This window comes from Schistocerca piceifrons, chromosome X (assembly GCF_021461385.2).
Source record: "Schistocerca piceifrons isolate TAMUIC-IGC-003096 chromosome X, iqSchPice1.1, whole genome shotgun sequence".
Taxonomy (NCBI): Eukaryota; Metazoa; Arthropoda; class Insecta; order Orthoptera; family Acrididae; genus Schistocerca; species Schistocerca piceifrons.
The window spans coordinates 713,093,655-713,118,454 of NC_060149.1; the positions used below are offsets into that span (position 1 = coordinate 713,093,655).

Genomic DNA, 24,800 nt, shown 5'->3' on the forward strand with positions numbered 1-24,800 from the left:
CAGTGTCACATGGCCTGTGCTGATTTTTTTAAAATCCAAAATATGTTTTTCTCAGTACCTACTATATTTGCTGTACAGCCTACTTAATGAGGACCCCAAACCCTGGAACAGCACTCTATAATAATTTATTCTAGTTTCTTGTATGTGGTTACCATAATAAATACAATGCATTCTCTCAGAAGCCCTCCATTTGTATTCCCTGCTACCGATTTTGCATGTTCATCTCATTCAATATCATGGTATTCCCCCCAGGTATTCAAATGGTATAACAATATACTATTGGGTTGTTTATCTTGTCTGTAGCATTACTTTGCATTTATACATCTTTTGAGGAAGTTGCTATTGAATACACCAAGTGGAAATATTATTACATCATTTTGCATATCCTGACAATAATCTACCTGATGCTTTCTTTAGACAATACATTTGTCATCAAACAATATGAAAGTGCTGCTGACCCTGTCTGACATGCCATTTATGTATATTAAGAGCTTTAATATTCCTATTTCACTTATTTGGGTCTCACCCCATGTGATTTACATTATTTCTGTCCACCATTCCTCTTCTTCTATAAGAGATTGTTTTCTATCAATCAAAAATTCAGCATGCCACCCTCATATCTGAGAAGATACTCCATGCAGTCATGTCATGGTTATCATTTAATAATGCCACGCAGTATCAAATGGCTCTGAAAAATATAGGAAGACCAGATTATGGTATTTTTGAATTTGTGCTCATTATATATGTGCTTTAGGACATGCTTTAAAACCCTGCAACAGACTGATGTTGCTGATCTTGCTTTGTAGCTCTGTCATCTGACATTTTCCACTTCTTATAAACAGGATGGACCTCCGCTCTTTTGCCAGACACATTTGACTGTTTTCTTTGTGAAAGACTATTGATAAATATGAGATTGGAAAAGAACTAATCCTGCAGCTATTACAATGTAAAATCTAATTGTCATTCCTTCAGGACCAGGTACCATGTTAACATTGAATAGTTTTGTTGTTTGGAATGCTTATTTCAGTATCATCCATTTGTTACATTGTACAGAAGCCATAATGTGGACTCGTAAGATCCTCTTAGCAATCAGATTTGATATGTACTTGCTGCCTTTTTTCCTTCAGTCAAACTTACTTACAACTAAATTAACATAATATACCATGATAATGTGCTTCAAACATGGGTGCACACATTCTAAATGAATTGTGACTTTGTTGAGAATAAGTTATCCTCTTTGCAGTATCTACAATTCTGATACATTTTTTGCAGAGATCGTGACTCACTCTATATAAAGGCAGACATCAACACACACATGTCATATGTTCAAATTTGGTATGGTTACCTTCATAGTGCAAACAATAAATAAAATGACTCTGACCATTTTATTTCCTAAGATGTGAGATTTTAGCTAGTGATAAGATATAAAAGGTGAAGCAGATGAATCAAAGATAGTTGTATCAAGAAATAATGTTCAGTATAGTGAAGAAGTGACTCCATAGAGGGATACTTTTGAAACTCTCAACATTCTGCTCTTAGAAATGGCATGATAAGAGGTATACAAATTGGTTAAGCAGTGGTACATGATCACCTTAAATAAAGTATTCCATAGAGAAAATCAACAGCAGCTGTATTGTTACAAAAATTGAGTACTAGCTCTACAATAGAGATTTATTATTTTACCTTTAGTTTATGGAGAAATTACATAAAAGGTCATTTTTAAACAAAGAAGATTTAGAAGAAATGCAGTGATTTCTAGTAAGAGATCAGAAAAAGTATCTGGGAATGAGCATAAAAATTTTAGACCTTTCAAACAGCATTTTTTACAATTCTAGAGAACTTTCAGGTTTTTTTAAACAAAAGAGACAGAATATTGATAGGAATTCATTTTACTGTCAACAAATATCAGTGATATGTTAAACACTCAGGGAAATTGTTATTTCATGTAGATTCAGTGCCTATAGACTAAACTATTGGTTTTAAATTATAATGCTTATAGTTTAGGGCTATTAAAAATCTGTGTATCTGACAGAATTTAACTAATTTAAGTATGAGAGTTATTAGTGGTGCAAGAGAAGAAACAAGTAAGATTACAATCAATGTTAATATGTTTATGACATTCAGAAGAAAAGAGTAAGATGACATGAGTTAGTGTGGATAATTTAGGAATTATAATGATTTTAGTGAACTGTTGATGTATCAAGGTTGATAGTCCTTTCTGGCCTGGAAAAAATGAAACTGAAATGATAGGTATGCATAATGCTTACTATATGAGCCAGCAAAGATTGGAAAACGCCATCATGTACAGGAACTGGAAGCATAAGATGAAAAGATTTGCTAAAAGTTACAAAATAAATCCAATATATCTAGAAACACAATAAAAATTTAGTTATTGATTGAGAGTTAAAATGACTCATTTTCAGTTCTAGTCTAAAAGGAATGAAAATGACCAAGAACACCACTGTTACTGTTGATTTACTACAAATGAGAATATAATTACTGTCAAACTCTCTCCTAATAATTGCACTTGGTCCTACAGATTAGTAAATCATGACTAGTACAGCTTGAGAACACCTGATCTCCAGTATGTAGATTAAATGTTCTTTATAGTAACATAGTGTCTATCATCTGCATGCTGTCCTACACCATTCTAAATGTTTAACTTTTATTTCGTAGTGGCCTTAAACTACCATGGCTCTGGCCATTTGATGGACATAAATGACGGACGATTTCGTGAAAATGGGGGATGTGGATATGTTTTAAAGCCAGAAATCATGCGAGATCACTTCACTTTATATAAATCTGATATGAAAGACTGGATACCTGGAGTGAAACCTCAAGTACTGCATATAAAGGTGGTGTACTTTGTTAAAACTAAACTTTACGTAATGATTCTACAAAAAAACCTCATCATGAAGTATACTGGACAGTTTGTTTTGTATAATGATTGTTTCTACAGGACGTGGATGCTTTACAGAGGATAACAATCCAAGTATTTTTCTAAAAATTGTGTACAGGAGTTATTGAATGTATAGCATTTATTTGCTGTTTTGTCTAATCATAAAATATTTCTGAAGCTTTCAAATCACATTGGGCAACTTGACATCATTGTTATTTGGAGGAAGGAAAGTGTTCACGAGAGAGGAGCAACGAAGATTTGTACCACTACTTGTTTGTAGCTGTGAAGATCACAAAAGAATATGAAATATTGATACAATTGAAGATTAAAATACTGTAGTAAATTTAAATAGGTTTCTTGTCTTGCTATTGCTATGATACCACAAAATTACGTGAGGTTTAAGTATAAGTATCCTTGAATGGAAATGTATATGAGTTTTATTCGACAAACATCATGTTGTGAAACTGGCTTCTCTATTAACCAAAACCTGTGGGGTGAAGGTAGAATGATTAAAAGGCACTGTGAGATGTACTCATTTCATATAGATTCTTCCTGCATGATGACAATGGCGAAATTCTACAGTTATGAAATAAATCAGTATCTGGAAGTAAATTGATAATAGTTTAGTAAATAATTATACAAGCGTAAGTGTAATAGTGTAGAACAATGTAGATTAAATCTGCTAGTAGTTCTATATTGGCACAGTATTGCCCGAGTTATGATATTGTTTAGAACATAAATTTTTGTATCATGAAAATAGCCTTCGAGTTCTGAAACTCTTGAAGATTGTCAAATAGCCCCTCCTTTTGCCATTTCTTTTACTATTTCCTTTCCTTTCCCTCAGTTTTTGTTCAGCTGCCAAAAAAGCATTAAATTATGATATTTTCCTGTCTTTACCGCCACCTACTGCCCTGTCCTTTTAATCATAAATCTTAGTATACTGCTTGCAAAAGGGAAAGCTTTGGGCTCAAGTCTTAGTCGGAGACAGAATTTGAATTCGGTATAGGTGTTCATCAGATTAGAGCCTACGCAGTTTTTGTTTTCTCTCTTTTTGTAGGCTGATGCTGTTTGTTAGCACCCCAGTGCCACTCAGCTGGTACATCTGTATTAACAGTTGCCAATGAGATTTTATGAGACAGTCTTGATGATTGATTTCCATTCAAAATGATACATATTAAAGTATGAGCAAATGGTGCAGTTATACTGAATGAAGAACAGTTGCTGTCATAAACTGTGACACAGTGTCATAGATTCTTGTATTTATGTAAAATTTGAAACAATTCCCTACTGTTGATTTAGTTTTGCTTATTATGAATATATTCACTTTATGGAGACAGAAATAACCAGCATAATCACTACCAAAACTCGCTTTGTCTTAAAAATGGTGTGCTATGGTGCTTCAGACCTGTCTGGTTCACACTGTGTGATGTCCATTATCATTATTATTTTTGCCAAATGTCTTACATTTGGGCTGTTACTTGGTGTTCATTTAGCTGCATCTTCTGTCTCATCCTCATCCGAAAGCTTTCTGGAATGCTGGTAGTGGCTACTCCTTCTGTTAAATAATATATAAATAATGTGGGTGTATATTATTCAGATACTTATTCCTAACTTTGAAGCTCCTCTGAAATGATTTATGATACTGGCAAACCCAAACAGATGTTACAATAGCTTCTTGACCAAGAATTACATCTTTTTTCAATAATGATGTTTTTAATATTCAACAACAAAAGATATATGTCACTTCTGATTCACCTCAGTTGTTCACTGTTTCTTCTTAAATAAATGTACAAAATACACGCTGTTCTCTACGTGTTGGTCAATAAATTAAATCAAGAAATGAAAAAAAGTCTGTTAGTAGTTAAATACACACATTTGGGCCACATACTGTGGATGATTATTTGATTCTGAAACTTCAGCATCCACTGTGATCCACTGTAATAACTATTCATTCTGTTTTAAGCAAATCCATTTTATGAGAGTTGTTTGAGAACTTCATGTACAATTGTTTCCTTAGACTTTTGTACACTGACTGCTGAGTCACAGAGACATGATGCATTATTACACTATGGAGCAGTGGAACTCTAGCATACCTTTCATCAATCTTTTTGGTATCATATCAACATGTATGTTTAATTGAGAACAATTTTTTGTGGACTTCAAATACACAAATGTGTAGTTTTAATGGAACGATGGTTAACTTCAGTACTTTTATTAATTTATAAAGTGAATGTTGTAGCCTCTCAAATGTCCAACCTGTCTTGCCTATCTGCAAGCACAATAACACTTCCTTAGACAATCTTCAGAAACAATACTTCACTGTGAATAAAATTTTTGGAAGTGTACCACTACATTTTGTGCTCATAAGCCTAATAAACTGTGCTTAAGCAGCCTTCAAGACCAAAAAAGAAAACAATATTTGAGAATACAACTTGTTTCTGCCCAAATAATACTGTATCAGAAAGTTAATATTTAACACAAGGTAGGCTGTGTCTTTAAGTTTTTGTACTTCACATATAACGTATATTACAATATCTGAAACATCCAGTTTTTCCATTTATCAGCTCAGTAATTCATCTGGAGATAATGTTCAGAGTCAGAAAATTTAATTTTGTACATACTTTTTCACATTTATCAAAGAATCACTACAGATCCCTACAGACAAGAAAAAATCTTTGTTTTTTGGCCAAAATTGGTGCTATTTTGACCAAAGTTGGTGTTACTTTTTGTGAAATTTGATGTTTTTTGCCAAATTAGTTTTATTTTTACCAAATTAGTTGTATTTTTGCCAAGCTTGTCGTTATTTCATTGACAGATCTGTTATTTTTCCCAAATTAGTTGTATTTGTGCCAATTCTGTTATTTTTTGCCAAATTGTTTCTTTCCTTTAACATACCTATTTTTTGCCAAAGTCAGTAATATCTTTTACACTAAAGCCTGGTTTATTTGTTGCCAAATTCCTTGTTTTTTTCCAAATTCACTCTTATTTTTTGTCAAGTTTAGTGTCCTTTTCACAAATTCTGTGTTGCCTTTGCTCACAAAACCATTGATTTCGCATTATTTCGCTAAAAACTGCTCAATTTGTGTTATCATTTTCATGAAATTTTCCTTCCCCTACAGATCTCCTATCAAAATAAGTATAATTAAATAATTGCTTTATATTATATACACCAATGGACTTGCAACAGTGGTAGCACTGGTTCTCATCAGATCACTGAAGTTAAGCATTTTCGGTCTTGGCTAACACTTGGATAGGTGACCGTTCAGGTCTGTTGAGTACTGTTGGCAAGCAGGGTGCCCTAGGCCCTGATGAGTCCAATTGAGGAGCTTCTTGACCGAGAAATAATGCCTCCAGTCACGAAAAAAAAAAAACAATGGCTGCGACAGTTGTGTGGTGACCCTATGCATCTCCATACCTGCATCCAGTGGCGTCTCAGGGCTGAGGATGATACGGTGGTCAGTTGGTTCCACTGGACCTTCAAGGCCTGTTCAGAAAGTTTGTCTTTTATACTATAGACCAGTAAAGATGCCTAGTACGAACAGGTGATACATGTTTGGTATACAAAAATAAAACATTCTCTTACAAAAGACAGATTTTTTTTTAGTTATATGATCAATTATACTGTGTATAGGTATGTAAAATCCATCTTTGCAACACCAGTAATTGCAAAGATAGATTTTAAACACCTTTAATAACTGTAAAACAAATAAGCTGACTGTGTCCCCATGAATGAAGAACTTAATCACACTGCATTTCCAGTTATTTTCCCCAGGTCTTTAGAACTCTACTCACAAAATTATAAAAACATTTTTATTTTGTTTTTGTTCCTTATAAAGTTGTTTCCCTTTAAACATTGTTTAGGGAAGTATTTCTTTCATTTAATTGTTCCTGAGCAATAGCCCATCGTTAATAATTCTTTGTGAAATTAAATCTCAAAAAAATGGTGCAGTCCATTTTTTGCATTCACATCTGGTTTCTTGGCACGCTTTCTGTTTCAAGCAAAACAGTCATCTGTGCTTTAGCATATCATTCTTGGAGTGCTCTCTTACAGTGAAATTTGAAAATTTCACCCTGTAAATAGTACAGGTTTGTTGCAGTCAGAGCATAATGCTCTCCCAGACTTCTTGGTTTTTGTTACAAGAATTCCCACAGGTTCTCATACCAGAAATTGATGAAACCCCACCAGTGATATACTGCATTCAGCTTGCACCCTGTAGAGAGTGTGAGGCAATAAAACATACATGTTCAGAAAGTAAAAATAAACTTTCTGTACCATTTCACAGTCTTGTGCAATGATCCAACTGAATAGAATGTCAAAACAGTCAACTTCTCACTTAGTTGGGTTTTAGCATACATAACAATGTGGCTTTTTGATGTTTCATTCATGTTAGTTTTTTCTGGTACAAGAATTTCTGTTTTGTTACAGGTAATGAACATTGCAAACAGGCTTTTTGTTACATCAGTTTCTGTAATGTGACTTCGCTGAATTTATCTTGTACTTTTGGTATGTTGCATCTGATTGCAATCATACAACATGCAGTCATTTTATGATTCTGAAGCTAGAACAACATTGAAACTTCCTGGCAGATTAAAACTGTGTGCCAGACCGAGACTCAAACTCGGGACCTTTGCAAGTGCTCTACCAACTGAGCTACCCAAGTACGACTCACGCCCCATCCTCACAGCTTTACTTCTGCCAGTACCTCATCTCCTACCTTCCAAACTTTACAGAAGCTCTCCTGCGAACCTTGCAGAACTAGCACTCCTGAAAGGAAGGACAAGGCAAAGGTCCCAAGTTCGAGTCTCTGTCCGGAACACAGTTTTAATCTGCCAGGAAGTTTCATATCAGTGCACACTCCGTTGCAGAGTGAAAATCTCATTCTAGAACAACATTATTGCACTTCAGTAACAATTATTGATTTTCTGTCCTACTCCACATATGTAGAACACAGTTTATGGTCACATACACTGCCATTGATGTAGAGACTGGTAGCACAAAGAGGCCTTTCCTTTAGTCAATCACATGGAGTTCATGAAGTGAATAATTAGCCAGAAGTAAAGTCCAGAGAAAATTGAGAGTCACCATAAGCGCGTGAAAAACAGTCCAGAGGGACCTGAATCAAAAACATCAACCCAGGAAGGTCAATCACTCTGCTATTAAATCGCACTTATCAAAGGCATCAGAGAATAGCAAGAAATGCTGGACAAATGTGAGGTCACATTATTAACACATACTCTTAAGTCAGTGGATGGGTCCATGTGACATGACCCTGATGGCACCATCCATGGGAGCAAGTTTCAGCCAAGCTACAAAGCCTGAGTATATCTGATGTTACTTCCATTTTGATACTCAGGCTTGGTGGGGAATCAAAATCATTGTCAGATGCTCACCTCCTTCGCTATTTAAAAAGCATTTTGGGCTGGAAATGGCCTGGCCTGTGCTAACTTCAACTTCAACTTCATCTACATCTACATCTACGTGATTACTCTGCCATTTACAATAAAGTGCCTTGCAGAGGGTCCAATGAACCACCTTCGAGCTGTCTCTCTACTGTTACACTCTTGAACAGCACGCGGGAAAAACAAGAACTTAAATTTTTCTGTGCAAGCTCTGATTTCTTTTATTTTATCATGATGATCATTTCTCCCTATGTAGGTGAGCGCCAACAGAATGTTTTCGCAATTCAAGGAGAAAACTGGTGTTTGAAATTTCATGACAAGATCCTGTCACAACAAAAAATGCCTTTGTTTTAATGATAGCCACTCCAATTCACTTTTCATGTCTGTGGCACTATCTACCCTACTTCATGATAATACAGAACGCGCTGCCCCTCTTTGTACTTTTACGATGTCATCTATCAGTCCCATCTGATGCGGATCCCACACCACACAGCAGTACTCCAGAATAGGGCAGACAAGCGTGGTGTGAGCAGTCTCTTTAGTAGACCTGTTGCACCTTCTAAGTGTTATGACAATGAATTGCAATCTTTGGTTGGCTCAACCCACAACATTATCTATGCAATCATTCCAGTTTAGGGTATCTGTAATTGTAATCCCTAACTATTTAGTTGAATTTACAGCCTTCAGATTTGTGTGACTTATCGTGTAATCGAAGGATGAGGAGAAAGTGGCTCCCACAGCATTTTGTCATCGTGATCAGCCAGGTTGGATGTCAATTCTGTTTGTGGAATTGTTAGCAGATTGACGGTTTCTGAGGTACTGCTCTGTCCTGCCTGCAGGGGAATGTGTGTCAGCCATTGTTCAGGTAGGAACAACCACTTGGCCTATGTGGGCATCTCAATCTGGGAGCTCAACCTCTGCCAATTGTTTGGTGAGCCATCTCTGGTGCTAGGGGGAGCCTTACGTGCCTTAATGGGTGAAAGTGGTTCACCTCTATTGGTTCCCATTGCTGGTCATTATCCCCCATCTCCCTCTCCCTGTTGGTGCCCGAAAAGAGAGCAGAAATTGTAGTGGTGGCAGGCAAGCTGTTGGGTATGTTTGTCCCAGGCATGGTTGTGTCAAGTCATGCCCCGTCAGCTGCTGAGGGGGAGGGGCCACACTATGTCTCATTGTGGCTGGAGCTGATTTTCATGCCTGTCTATCTACTCCTGGCTGGGCACAACCTCAAACATTTGCTACCTTGTTGCTGATGGTGACACCTTGGGTCCATACATTGGAGCCCATGTGGTAATAAGACTGTGTGCATGGGTGATGGTTCACTGAGTCAGGTGCAGTCGATCACTATGTCCATGTTTATGTGGATGGACCCATAGGTTGCAAGGAGGGTGGTGAGTGAGTGCTTTCTTAAGGTTGTCTGTTATCATCTGGCATGTATGCATTTTGAAGGTCCTGACCATTTGCTCAGCTTCAGAATCAGATGCTGTATTGAATGGGGCAGTGGTCAGGTGCTCAATACCATTGCAAATACAAAAATCCTGAAACAAACATGCCACAAAATGAAGGCCACTGTCACAAACCATGGTGGAAGATATAGTAGCCAGAAATGGACATGGCCAGGAGATGCTGGCCTACTGGGCATCGATGGTAAGTTGCCAAAAACCACAAAAGCATAAAACAAAGAAACAGCGATGGACAAAGAGCAAGACAACATGACAGAATGATAAGCCCTGGGTGTAAACTAAATTTTGAGCCAAGACATAGCAATATCAAGAACCAAGCAACACTGAATACTAGGAACAGTACAAGAGCACAGTCAGAACACGACCAAGGTCCATGCTCCTGCATTGCTAGCTTTATAGAGCAGCCACAGGCAACATTAGTCTGGTACGTGGGTTGTGGTCCAGGCCAAGCACTGAGGCAGTGACAGCAACACTCGCAAATATTAGAAGCTGTTGTCTAGGTCCATGCATTCCGATAGGCTTTCCAACTCATCGAGCTGGGATACCCGAGAAGGTGCCACCTCAATTGAAAATACGGTGGAGAGGGCATGGGTGATAACTGCTGTGGTAGTGGTAGCACTCTGTGCTACATATGGAGAGTTAGAGAGGATGTCAACAGTTAGCTACCACATCACTCCTCAAAATGTTCCAGCAATATAAATATGTAATCTTTGCCAAAGGTGGTGAGGGTGGAGCCAAGGGTTCAAATGCTGCACCAGGGTGATGGATTGTGGGTGAAAGCCTGGCAGCTCCAGACCACATGTTCCATTGCAGCCTCAACATCAGGGCAGTACCCATGACACCATACTATTGCCTTCATTACGCAAAGTCTGCTCCATTTATTTCCAGCAGCCAGCAAAAACAGCATCTTGAGCTTCTGCACCCTATTTGTTATTGCTGTTGGCATTGGCAAGATATAGTGTACACTGGCAGCTATTGTCGCTATCTTTCACTGGCCAAAACAGACACTTGTTAGATGCTCCAGTTTGTGGCATGCAAAACAGGTGACGTCACGGAACAGTCATGACATCCTCGATGCCTTGGCCTGTGATGTGGACTTCATTTGATATCCTGGGACTCTTAGACAATCACATGGAGGATACTTTTTTTTTATGAGCTTCCTCTCACTTTGGGACATACCTACAGTGAACAAAGCACTTCTTTTTGTGCGTGTCTACCAATGAAGATAGTGGTGGATTTGTAACTACTGAATCCCACTTTTTAAGTCTGCTAGATGGTCAGGTGCTTAGAAAATCAGATGATAACATTGACTAGTTGTCATCAGTTGACTGTACCATTAAACATAGCTTGTGCTGCTGCTTTTAATTCTTGAGCTTTGTCAGTGTTTAGCACATCATGTAGGGCTGGAACAAATGACTCTAAAGCCTTTGCACTAACTTCACTATTGAGAGAGAGAGAGAGAGAGAGAGAGAGAGAGAGAGAGAGAGAGAGAGAGAGAGAGAGAGAGAGAGAGAGAGATACTGTAATGTCTTAGACAGAATCAAGTCAAAATATGAAAGCATCATCATCACTGAAGTACCATATTTAGTACTGAAAGCATGTTTATTACAGACACCAACTAACAGCCAGAGCCGAACAGAATAGTAATTCTGAACGGAGAGTACAGCTATTTATGCAAGCCCTTACACATCTTCCATACAGTCCTGATTTCTTCCCATATGATTTCAAGATTATTGGAGCCCCAAAGAAAAACAATGTGGTTGTTGGTTTACTTCAGATGAATAGGTGCATGCCTGGGTACAATCATGGTTCCGTATGCAGCCGCAAACATTTTTACATGACGGCGTTGACCATCTTGTCTCAGAGTGGGATAAATGCATTGACAGTTATGGTGATTACCTTTGAAATAGTGAACAGTTTACTTACTTTTTTCCATCTGTATCATTTTCATTTCACTGCCCTTTATAAGATAATAAAGTAATCTTTGATAACTGAAACTGCAGCATAGGAGGAAGTGAGATAGTTTTAAATCTAAATATAAATAAATGAATAAATAAAGGAATAGCTGGGATCATAGTGTTCAAGGGGAAAATCATAAATGACCTGACAACAACACTGAAACAGTCAAATGAAGTCTGCACACTGTGCTAAGGCTTTCCTTCTTTCAGAAATTAAAAGGTAGACTACATTCATTGGCTACAGTGTTACAAGCTACATTCATTGTCATTAATGTCTGCCTTAGCATTAAAATACTGGGCAGGAAAACGTCCAGGAAGGTAATCATATAGACATCTAAATAAGCATTTAACGGAGAGGAGGACCGGGTGGAGGTGAGAAGCTTACAGCCTTAAAGGGTGCAAATGGTTCCACTTCTATCAGTTCCCATTGTTGGTCATTGTTGACCCACTGTTGGTGCCTGAAAAGAGAGAAGAGTTTATGATTAGCCAATACGAATTATATGTAAGGAACCTTTTACTGCATGAAAAGTGGCTAGCTCTATATAAAAATACCCAGTCAGAATAGTATGAAAACTAAAAAACAAAAATGATTGTTTTGGGGCCTTCATTAACTTAGTACAATTTGGATGATTTTGGAAACATTTTTCTACATAACCTATACTAAAATAAGTATTCATTTCAGTGTATGTTAATGGGATCATTATAATTCAACTCCTGCCATGTTAGCACCTTCTTTAGCTATGAGAAACTGTTTGATTGATATCATAGCAGAAATCATTATTAATTATTTATAAATAAAAATAATTTGCTTATCATTATTTAACTGATAACTATGAGTACAATAAATATGTTGTGCTATCATGGTGGTCAGTGAGAGAAAGAATGTAATTAATAAAATCTTTAATTAAGTGACTGTCATACACCCTAAGATAGAATTTACTCTGAAACACGAAAACAACAATTCACAGTATTTTTTGGACATACACATAACACAGAATAATGGAAACTACTTTGTTCAGAAACTGTCAATGAGAAATCATGTCATTCACCACATCACAAGCAAACCTTTTCTGTTGTATCATTTAAAGACCTTTGAGAATCTCTTTGGATAGAAATTAAGTAAAGAGCAAATGGAAAGCACAGAGTAACAAATAATGAAATGGCAATATAACTGAGTTATATAAAACACTTAACAATGAATGTGTCATGGAAAAAAATGTGAATAGCACCTTGGTAGTGCAAAAATAAAAACAAAACAGAATTTGATATAACACACTAAAATATGACGGTAATATTTCTCACAAGATGACGCTATGTTTTAAGAATTCAAAAGCAAAACTTAGTTGTAGATGAACAGTGTAGTAAGATACAAGTTTAGGCATAAAGCTATCATCATTAAAGCAAAATTCACTCACTCTGATATGTGCAGCATATTGTATTGTGGTTGATGTAAAATATAGATGTGGGGCAGGCAGATAGGAATTAACAGATACACTTCAAAGAATATACTCAATCAAGAAGCTATAAAAACTCCCTCTGATGTTTCCTTCAGACATGAATGCACTATACTGATAGCATTTATCAGCACATGGAAGAATTTCATGGGGGCACCTAAAACTTATACTTTGAAGGCAGGGATATTGAGTTGAACAAGTAAAACAAATATATCCATCACACCGATTTCAAGGATACTGATAAATTCCTTGAGTGATCTGCTCGTATGTTACACCCTATATTACTTGTTTGTTTCATTGTGATGTGCTTTGCATTCAATTATTGTGGCTCATGGAGGACATAATATGTGAGTGATGGTTCTTCCGCATTAAAGCATCATCATAATTAATCTGTTATTTGTTAATTTATGTGAGGCTGCTACACATTGTTGGAATTTTTGTTTTTGTTTTATCATACTATTAAAAAAGGGTATTTTTAACATTGAATTAGTGAGTCTGTATGTAATAAATGTTCTCTATATTCAGTACTGGCTAATTATTAACTTAGGTACTTACCTCCCCTGGATGCAATTCCCCCCCCCCCCCCCCCTCCTGGCTTTTTATGCTTTCATAATGGGCACTTTATATCAGTCATGATTCCGTGAATCACTTCAGAACTGTGACAGAAATAAATAATTAGTTTTAAGTCATTAAAAGTTTCTGTATCTCTGAAAGACAACATGCCTGGCCTCATCAAAAACATATGCTGTACGAAGCTTTTAAATTTTACCATTTATTACAAGGGCTATTTGTTTTGAAAGATCTATTAGTAAGGAGACTGTATTTCCAATTGTTGTGATACAGTATTTAGTACTGTCTTTGATGGCCACCAGTTCAGCAGATGTGAACATCTTTATGAATGAATGGAAAAAGGAATGAAAGTAAGTGTTTCTGTTAATCTACTCATAACCTCTACTCCATGGTTCATCATACTGTTCAGCCTACATATTCATAAAATCATGAATAATCTGTCTAGTTTTGTTCTTTCATTGTGTGTCCTATATAATTATTACATATTTAATTAGATCTCTGTATAGTAGTGATCTATGTGTGCAACTACGTGGATGCTGTAAAATGAAAGTCAGTGAAAAACAAAGCATTCAATCAAGAGATATAAGTTGTTACCAACTACATACTTAAGTCAGCTATAATATTACATAAACAGATTGTATGTAGATTACCAGATTGTATGTAGATTACCATGAATTGACATGGATTCCTGTAGTTTTGAGTAATATTAACACTTCATGATGTTTCCTCTAGATTATAAGTGCACAACATTTACCAAGGCCTCGAAGATCTTCAGCGAAGGGTGATGTTATAGATCCATATGTCATCGTTCAAGTACACGGAACGCCATCAGACTGTGCTTGTAAGAAGAATATTTATTATGTTTCATTCATATTTCCATTATGTAGTTAATCATGTTAATGATTTAACTGCTGTAATCATTGTGAATTTGTAAGATATGTGATTATTTTAAGTCACCAGAGAGAGAGAGCGCTAGAGAGGGAGGGAGGGGGGGGGGAGCGAGGGAGGGAGGGAGGGAGGGAGGGAGGGAGGGAGGGAGAGAGAGAGAGAGAGAGAGAGAGAGAGAGAGAGAGAGAGAGAGAGAGAGAGTGAGTGTGTGTGTGTGTGTGTGTGTGTGTGTGTGTGATGCTGCAGATAGAAATCCCATTTCTCAGAGTGATGTACACACTACTTTTACTCTTCACAGTTGACTGTTGCATATGACTAATGCAGAGTATTGCCCATTTCACTCACACATCCTTGTATGAGGAATAGTTTGCTTTCTGATTTCACTATAGGTTACGTTATTGGTAATATGTTAGATTATTAGTGAATACTTTCACTTCCCATCTTGGAACAATTTCCTTTTACTGCCAATGTTTTTATTGAGACTTATAATCATGAGAGAATACTGTGTTGCAGTGAACAGGGGAAATAACTTTTATTTAGTTATTTCTCCTATTGCTTGTGGACTATGTTTATACAGCAGCTCATCATGCATTGACTGTCAAGAAATACACCTGGCAAAGCAAACATCTCATTTGTTTCTTTCTCTGTAAGCTCCTTAATTATTGTCAGCTATTTGTTTATCTTTGCAACTAATCTGTTCTTTACATTGCGTAAGTTCCATTCAGTTATCCAAAAGTGAATTACAAGAACTTCAAATGCAAACTGCTGCAGTACTATTGTTGATTTTTGAGATACATGTATTCAAAAACCTACTCACCAAAGAGCACAAAATTGTGTAATCATTCCCTACAACTGTTCCTCTCACACTGAGTGAAGTGTGCCATGTCCATGGACATTAGTGTCCAAAACCCTATGTGGCTGTCTAGATTTAGGTGTTCTGTGCTGCCTGAAAGTTGATTAATGAGAATACCAGTACAATAACAACGCTGATTTCCTTGTCCATCCTCATCTTTTCTGACCTTGTGCTTCTTCACCAGCGACCGTGTTGTAAATTGGATGTTAAACTACAACTGTCCATTCTTTTTCCTTCTTTTTCCCTCCCCCCCCCCCCCCCAATTCAGGAACATCACTCTTCATTTCCCCCTCCTTCCTCTGTCTCTCCTCCCCCCCCCCCCCCGTGATCTCTCTCTCTCTCTCTCTCTCTCTCTCTCTCTCTCTCTCCCCCCCTCCTCCCCCCCCTCTCCCTCTCCCTTTCTGCCTATTACATAATGCATACATTTTAAACTAAGGGTAGCTTTCATTGTGTTACGTAAATCTTTTGTGAATGTCACTTCTCCCTCTCTCTGCCCCTCTCCAACATTTTCACATGTGTTGTTTTGCCATGATACATGCAATGCAAAACTTACCATCAGACAGTTATTAACTGTATTGTTATTTACTTTTCCCCTCCGTAATACCAATAATTTCATTATTCTTAAATGGACAACAATGTACATATTACACATCACTTATAGACCACATAGCCATGTGCGTTAAGAGCACTCCTTCTGGGATGGGGAAGTGTGCCTGCCAGCCCCGCATCACATCTGCCTGGCAGATTAATGATGAGGGGCAGTGTGCCAGCCAGCCTAGATGTGATTTATAGATCATTTTTCACATCCCATTCAGTGAATACTGGGCTGATACCCAAGTTACACCTCAGTTACAAGGTTTGCAAACATTTAGAAAACTCTCGCTCACTTTCACATAAATAACACCATGACCAGACAATTGGGGTACACACATTCCGTCCTGGAAGGTAATGGAGTGGTGATACGATGGGCAATTAGCCAAGCTGTAAACTAACAGTACCAAATAATTAATATTCATGCCAATCATATGCCAATGTGGAACAAAGAAACAAGAAAAGGAAGATTACACACCACTTACAGAGTTGTTAACATACAGGTGAAATTAGTTTCAAATAATAGATATCTCATTCCTTACACACCATTTCTGTGTATCATCTTTTATCCAGTTAAACTTTAGACAGTGCTTTACTAGGGGTACATTTTGCACTGGAGTTGGTCCCAAAGATTATGTTAATGTTACAGACCAATAAGTGTAAGCTTCATGTGATCTCATAAGCATATTACCTGATGGAACAATCATCCAGCTTCCTGATACATTACTGCTAGGTCTGCTCTACATATGGTATCGTATGTTATTGGTATACAGTTTCTGTGTATGACCACTCATTTTTACTCTCAGAAGAGAAAGTTGAATGGAAACTGCAAATATATTTATATGCAAATGAACACCGGTTGTACTGGTTGTGAAATATATCCTCCTTCCCTCTTATTACTACAACAGGACTTGGTGTTTAGCTTCACCCTTCCCACTATTTTTCCTTTATTATCCCCACTACTTTCTTATTCCATTGTCTCAGTCCCTTCCTATTTTTGATTTCTACTACTGTTGTGTTTAGTATTCTACAAAGTTTTTCATGGTTTATCCTTTTGCTCTTCTCTTTGCATTTTGTGTCCTTACTGCTTTAGTACCAGTATCTCTCACAAATTTCACACTTTGCTCTACTACTTCCTTTTCCATCTTCACCAGTCTTTTGTTTCTGTTCTAACTTATTTCTTCTTTTCCCAGAGTCTCACCTTCTCATCTATTTCTTGTTGTTTCCTTTTATGCCATACTCCTCTTATTATCTGTCTAAGGTTTAAACTGCATATAGTGTACTCAATTTGCTATTTCCATTCCAGTCTGCTCTTTATCCAGAGAATGCACTAGTCACACCCATGTACAATAAGGGTAGGAGATGTGATCCACAAAACTACTGCCCGTTGACCTTAAAACATATTCTTAGCTCAAACATAATGAGGGACCCAAAACAGAATGACGTCTCCATGCTAACCAGCATGGATTCCAAAATCTGCCTGTGTAACCTACCTCATGCTTTTCTCACATGGCATAAGGTTTTAAAGTGATGCAAAGGTCAACAAATTGCTCTAAGTGTTCAAAAATGTTAAACTCTGTCCTCAAAATGCAAAAATGATAGTATTCTACGATTACAATATCAGCGAGTCATGACTGGAATTAGTCAGCTTTTATGAATAAGTGGGTGTCACAACGTATGGGAACATAAAGTATAAATGTCACATAGGCCCTGTCATAGGTGCAGCAGCCTATAAAGGATACTGCTACAGAACGCTTACACAACCCATCCCAACACAGAATATTTCTCAAGTGGGTGTAAGCGATATAAAACAGGACTAACATGGGCTATTGAATGTATAAAAAGAAGGGGAGCATAAATTGTCACAGGTTTAACTGAACCACAGGAGAATGTCACGTAGATGCTTAAAAACCTGAACTGGCAGACCCTTTAAGATATAGACAAACAATCCTATAAAAAGCCACTTACAAAATGTTAAGAAACAGTATTAGATGAGGAGTCTGGGAGTAAACTACAACCTCCTATGTATCCTTATGATGGCCATGTGCAATGTGGCTACTGTACATTCTTACACACCCTGAAGCACTCATTCTGAAAGAATTATGAACTTGTGCAAACACACCTGACTTTCCACAGATTTCATCACATGTGCAAGACCCATGCTTCCCTAACATGTACACACTGCTGATGGGTGTGACCTGCACCAATGCCTTTTCAGTGTGTCTACAGCCAGAAACAAAGAGTATTAAGATCAGGTGATTGGAGAAGCTATGCTATTGGACCTCATCAACCAATCTATTGCACTTTACACATCTGCATTAGGTGCAGCTGTGTGAGGCACAGAAACTGGGTGGTACCACATCAAATGACTTCCTGCAAAGATAACATTATACAGTAAAGGATGAAATCTGAAGGCAGCAGATGGTCAAAGAGGAAAAAGGGCATGTCCAGTAGAAATCCTAAAATAACACAGGAGATAGTAAATTTAATTTATGAAAGAAGGGAATATAAAATGCAGCTAATGAAACAGGGAAAACAGGATACAGACATTGAAAAATACAATTGACTGAAAGTGTAAAATACCAAAACAGGAATTGTTAGCTGTAGAAGCATGCATAACAATGGGAAAGATACATGCCACATACAGGAAAATTAATGATACCTTTGAAGAAAAGAGAAGCACCTACATGAATAGGGCCTACTAAGAGTTCAGATGGCAAGCCAATCTAAACAAAGAAGGGAAAGCAGGAATGTGCAAGGAATATACAAAAGGGCTACACGAGGGAACCAAACTTGAAACTAGGGATGGGGAAGAAGATGATGAGTTGCTGCAAGAAAAATTTGACAGAGCACTGAGGCACCTAAGTCAAAATTCAAAACAGTGCACCTGGAGTGGACGAGATTCCATCAAGATTATTGATAACTTTGGAAATGCTACCCACGACAAAACTACTGACGATGATAACAACAATGATGACGTCACTGATGATTAATGTTTTAGGGTGCCAAACAGAGAGGACATCAGTGACCTATCCAGTATGCAAGTATATGAAACAGATGAAAAAACCCCATATTTCAAGAATGGTCTTTAATTCCAGTTCCAAAGAAGGCAAATGCCAGGAAGTATGAATGCCACAGAGCCATCAGTTTAGTAATTTCCAGTTGCAGGATAATGACATGGGTTATTTCAGGAGAATAGAAAAACTTGCAGAAACCTACCTCAGGGAAGATTAGCTTGTGTTATATGGTTAAATGTAAGTGAAGAAAGGCAAGTCTAAACTTACAGCCTTTGTAGGGTTAGAGTAAGCTGTTTACGATGTAGGCTAGAACATACTCCTTGAAATTCAGAAGATAGCAGAGATAAAATACAGGGAGCAAATAATTATCTACAATTTGTATGGAAGTAGACTGTAGTTGTAAGTGTTGAAGGGCATGCAAAGGAAGCAGTAGTCGAGAAGGCAATGAGACAGGTTTGCAACCTCTCCTCAGTGGTGTTTAATCTATGCATTGGCCAAGCAGTAAGGGACACTGTGGAGATGTTTATGCAAGGAATTATATTTCTGGGAGGATAAATAAAAATTCTGAAGTTTGCTGAAGATATTGTAATTCTGTTGGAGATTGCCAAGGATCTGGAAGAGCAGCTGAACTGAATGGATGGCGTCTTGAAAAGAAGTTGTAAGGTGCACGTCAACAAAGGTAAAAAAAGAGTAATGGAACATAGTTGAATCAAATCAGCCATTGCCGAGTGAATTAAATAAGGAAATGAGACACTAAGAGTGAGTTTTAGTATGTTGTCATAAAAAAAAATGATGGCTGAAGTAGTGAGTATATACATTGAAGACTCCGATAACAAGGAAAGCATTTCAGGCAAAGATCAATTTATTAACATTTAATATAAATTTAAGTGTTAGGAAATCTTTTCTGAAAGTATTGAACCTTGTATGAAAGTGAAATATTGTCAATAAACAGCTTAGAAAAGAAAGACAATATCAAATTTTGGAACGCAGTGCTACAGAAGAGTGTCGAAAAGTAGATGGGAAGAATGGATAATTCATGAATAGGTATTGAACTGAATAGGGGATAAAAGAATTTTATGGTGCAGCTTGACTAAAAGATGCGTTCAGTTGATAACAGACATCATAAGGCATCAATAAATAGTAATTTGGTAATGAATGGAAGGGTATGCGATAAAAATTGTAGAGGGTGACTAAAGGTTGACTACCATTAGTACATTGAAATGGGTGTAGGTTGCAGTAGTTATGCAGAGATGAAGTGGCTTATGCAGGGTAGAATAGTGTGGAGAGCTGCATCAAACCAGTCTTTGGACTAAATATCATAACAAACATTACACATTAATGTGGGTCAACACTGTTAGCTAAACCATAACATAACACCATATCTGCCATTTCTCACTATTAATGTTATTCATACTCCATTGAGTCAGAGGCATTCATCTAGTTGTGGTACCTACACAACATCCACATGGTACGTATACAATGAATTATAGAGGAGACTGTTGTAAGTGCCTTATCTGATAACAGTATCATGTTCAGATGGCTAAGCATAGAGAATAACAAAATCTATAACAAATAGACAATGCACATCAGCAAGAAGGCATTGTACACCACTCAGAACTGACTGTTCTCACTACTAGTAAAATTTCTCAGTGTTCTCACTGCGAGTAAAATTTCTCACAGCTCAGTAAGTGTTCTTTTTTATTTTTAGACTGATGTTTTATGACTTTTCAGTTTTGATCATTATTATCTCCTGTAATATAGTACAGTTTCATAACCATTAAGTGTAGATGTAAAGTTGGAAAATAATACTTTGAAATATACCATGTGATATGAAGTATCTCATCATAATCACATCAAGTGTATTGTGCAGACACTGCTGAAGTTGTGTTCACAACACTGTGTTTACCTCCCAGAGACAGCAGATGTCACTTGTGTGCCATGTTAGGTACAACATAAATTATTGGTCAATTCCTTAATTTTTCACAAGTTCATATATGATATATTTGTCCTCTGCAGTCCTCATGGATGCATTTCTTACACTCACTTGCTTTTTACAAACAGTATAAATTCACTCCACTGGCCTCCAAGTTAAAGCCACACAGTAACGGCCACTTCTCGTATAATGAGCGTAAGACTTTCATACATGTACAAGGCATCACCGAAGTATAATAGTAATTGCAAGTCAACAGTAAGTCTTTGTATCAATGTCGAAAAGTCCCTCATCTATCGTGTAGGTTCCCATGAATGCAGATCTGTTCTTATTCTGTATCTTTAAGTAAATACACTAGTGGAAAAGTAACATTTGTAGGACTGATGTAGTTATTTCATACTTGCATGGGGCACTAATATCTGGTGGTAAAGGCAAAAATTTACATTTCTAAGCTGTGAGTCGAGTAGAAACCACACTCAAAGTATTAAAGTGCTAAGCACTTGACTTGGTGCAAATGTGCTCTCCTGTTTTGAACTGAGTTACATGTCAAGGCAATGTCAGTGAGTTCAATTTATGCTATTAACTGAATTTTACTATGAGCATATTATGCGGACATAGGTGGCTGGATTATTGTTCTGAAGAATTGCCCAAGTTATTGAATGTGGGCTGCAATTTATCTATCAGTGTTGTTATTGGTGGTGTAAAGAGGATGCACATGTTTATTATTCATTTTTAAAAGGCAGCAACATATAGATTAACTTTGAGTTCTACATTTCTGTAATCACAACGCAAATTACAAATTCATACTAATGTTGCACACTGGGAGACATTTGATGGAAGCAACAAATGACTAATATCTGAGTCCACTGTCAACTATTTGAGTGGCAACTACTGGAGTGTATCGGGGGGGGGGGGGGTTGTTTGGGAAGGAGACCAGACAGCGAGGTCATCGGTCTCATCGGATTAAGGAAGGACTGGGAAGGAAGTCGGCCGTGCCCTTTCAAAGGAACCATCCCGGCATTTGCCTGGAGCGATTTAGGGAAATCACGGAAAACCTAAATCAGGATGGCCGGACGCGGGATTGAACCGTCGTCCTCCCGAGTGTATCAGGTAGTGTCAATAAGAATCAGTTGCAGTGTCACAGCGGGTGCTAGAAGGCAGAAAGATTACAGTTTAAAATTTCACAGTAGGTGCAACCACTGTCTACAATGACTGTACTACTCTAGAATTTGTTGTAGTAATTCTGAACAGTGCTAGAAATATCCAGTATATCATATATGCTTTGTTGCCATTTTATAAAATATCATGGAGATGTGCTCTTTCAGCACAGCAGAGCACATGCACACCCCTCTCACATTACTTAATATGCCATCTGAGTTTATTAATCAGCTCTCAAGGTCAGCAAAATCACCAGAACACTTGAGTATTGAGCCTGTGATATTATGGGACTGTGTCTAAAGTCATATGCATTACCATTCCTTGACCAGATAAAAGAGGTGGGGATCACTATTTTCCAGGATGACATCTGAAACCTATATGGTTGACATTATGTGAGACTGCAGGATTGCTTGTTGCCGAAGGAGGCTACAAGAGAAACAAAAATTGTTGTCCAGAACAATGCACTGTACAGCTGTAATATTATTAGCATAAAAATTCATTCATGTGTAACAATTACTTTAAGGTGATCATTCTCCACTAAGGTACTCATTTTTGACATTGGACTGTATTATTATTCTTGTTCCTGTTTTTTTTTTTCCCTGGATCTTTCTTAACATCTTCTTATCACTCTGAAAACACTTAAGCTATTCTCAAAATGTTCCTTGTAGAAAACTAATTATTATTAATTTCAACATTATTAATTTCAACATTATTAATTTCAACATTATTAATTTCAACATCAACTGCTCATTTGGATTTTAACATTTTATTTTTATATTGTGAAATAAATAACAAATATTATTTATGATTTGCTTTGCAGTAAAGAGGACTAAAACTCTTACAAATGAAGGTGAATCTCCAGTATTTGAAGAAAGTTTTACTTTTTACTTGGCTCTGCCAGAAGCAGCACTAGTGAGATTTATAGTTCTTGATGATGAGTTCATTGGTGATGATTTTATTGGACAATATACAGTTCCTTTTACATGTTTACAACCAGGTGAGGACTAATCAATAATGCCTTAAAGTAAATGTTTTAACAGTATTTACTGAACATTGATAGTTAACTAGATTGTTCAGTATATGAGCATAGATCAGCAACTACCAACAAGAAAATGTGGCTGGGCAACAGGCTGACAAATAGAAATGCATAGCATAATAATATGTGCTAAGTTTTCAAAATGTTTCTTCTTCAGAAAAAAAACACACACACACACACACACACACACACACACACACACACACACACCCCTCCAGTCTCTATCTACTGACTAAATTTTGGTCCAAAATCTTAGCAAAGTAGGATCCTTCCCTGTGTGCCTGTCTGCCATTCACAAGGAAACATCGCCTACTCGCCCCCATATTTTAACGAGAAAAAAACCACAGTTGCAAGATACTAGCCTCAGCAATCGATCCCGTGTGAAAAACGAAAATTTGGGCCACTATTCTGATAGTATGCATTTATGACCTTTTGAAAGTAGGCTACAGCTTTTAAACTTTCGCGCGCACCGTTTATTTGACACTCGCACCGCCCCACTGCAACCTCCAAATGTCCGAGCGCGAAGTGAGAATGGGGTTTATGAAATACTGTTTTCATATTGGTAACATGTTTTCTTCATTGTGTCATAGTGTGCGGTTTCTAGCAGGTGCCAGAGGTCTCTTTGTGTTGAATATTTTGATGTTGCGATTCACAAATATCGTGTAAATGAACGAAATGAATTGTAGTGTCATTAAATAAGTAGCATAGCGCTATTTAGTTATTGGCATCGCTACTGTGCGTTAAGTTCTTCAGACTTTAAAGCTGGCACTATTAAAGTGAAGTACCTTTGCAAGAAATGCACTATTCTTCAGCGTGATTGGTACGATTAAATTGTTAATCGAAAATCATTAACTTGATTCCATAATTATACATTGGTTATTTAGGTTTATTTATTTTGATTCTGGGGCGTATATATAGCTGCAGAACATCAGTACGAGAATATTGTTAAAATAATACGTTACGTGTATGTGCGTGATGTTGACACATTACACACGCATATTACTTACTATTTTACGCGTAAAATAATATGACAGTTCTCCAACAAGTTTTCGAACACGTTCCGGAGAAGTATCGACCTCTCCCCTCCTCTTCCTTCACCATGAACATCCTGCGAATAGGAGGGCTATGATCTTCATTCCGCTGTACGGTACTTCGCGCTCGGCCATTAGGCGGCTGCAGTGGGGCGAAGCAAGCGATAAACATCCGGTGCGCGCGAAGTTTAAAACTGCACGTTTTGGTCATAAGTGCGTACTGTTACAATTTTGGCCAAAATTTTCGCACGGGATCCGTTGCTGTGGCTGATATCTTCCAAGCGTGCTTGTATCTTTAAAGTATGAGGTCGATTTGCTGAGGTTTCCATCTTACGATTTCTATTTTGTAAGTAGTAAGTTATCACTTACAAATAATTCTACTCCATCCTGAATTTCTATCTAAAATTGATACTAAGTCCTATAAAATGTTCTTAAGTAATAGTAAGTAATATGCGTGTGTAGTATGTCAACCTCACGCACATATACGTAACATATTATTTTAACAATATTCTCGTACTGATGTTCTGCAGCTATAATGCCCCACAGAATCAAAAT

General features: G+C 37.2%; 1 protein-coding gene across 1 annotated transcript in view; it reads left to right on the forward strand.

Moving 5' to 3' along the window:
- Nucleotides 1-24,800, forward strand: part of LOC124722664 (inactive phospholipase C-like protein 1) — a 342,264-nt gene that overhangs the window by 241,096 nt on the left and 76,368 nt on the right. The window contains exons 8-10 of the mRNA XM_047247809.1: nucleotides 2,677-2,855; nucleotides 14,474-14,582; nucleotides 22,999-23,175. Coding sequence (XP_047103765.1) covers nucleotides 2,677-2,855; nucleotides 14,474-14,582; nucleotides 22,999-23,175 — 465 coding nt within the window. The remainder of the gene's footprint in view (nucleotides 1-2,676; nucleotides 2,856-14,473; nucleotides 14,583-22,998; nucleotides 23,176-24,800) is intronic.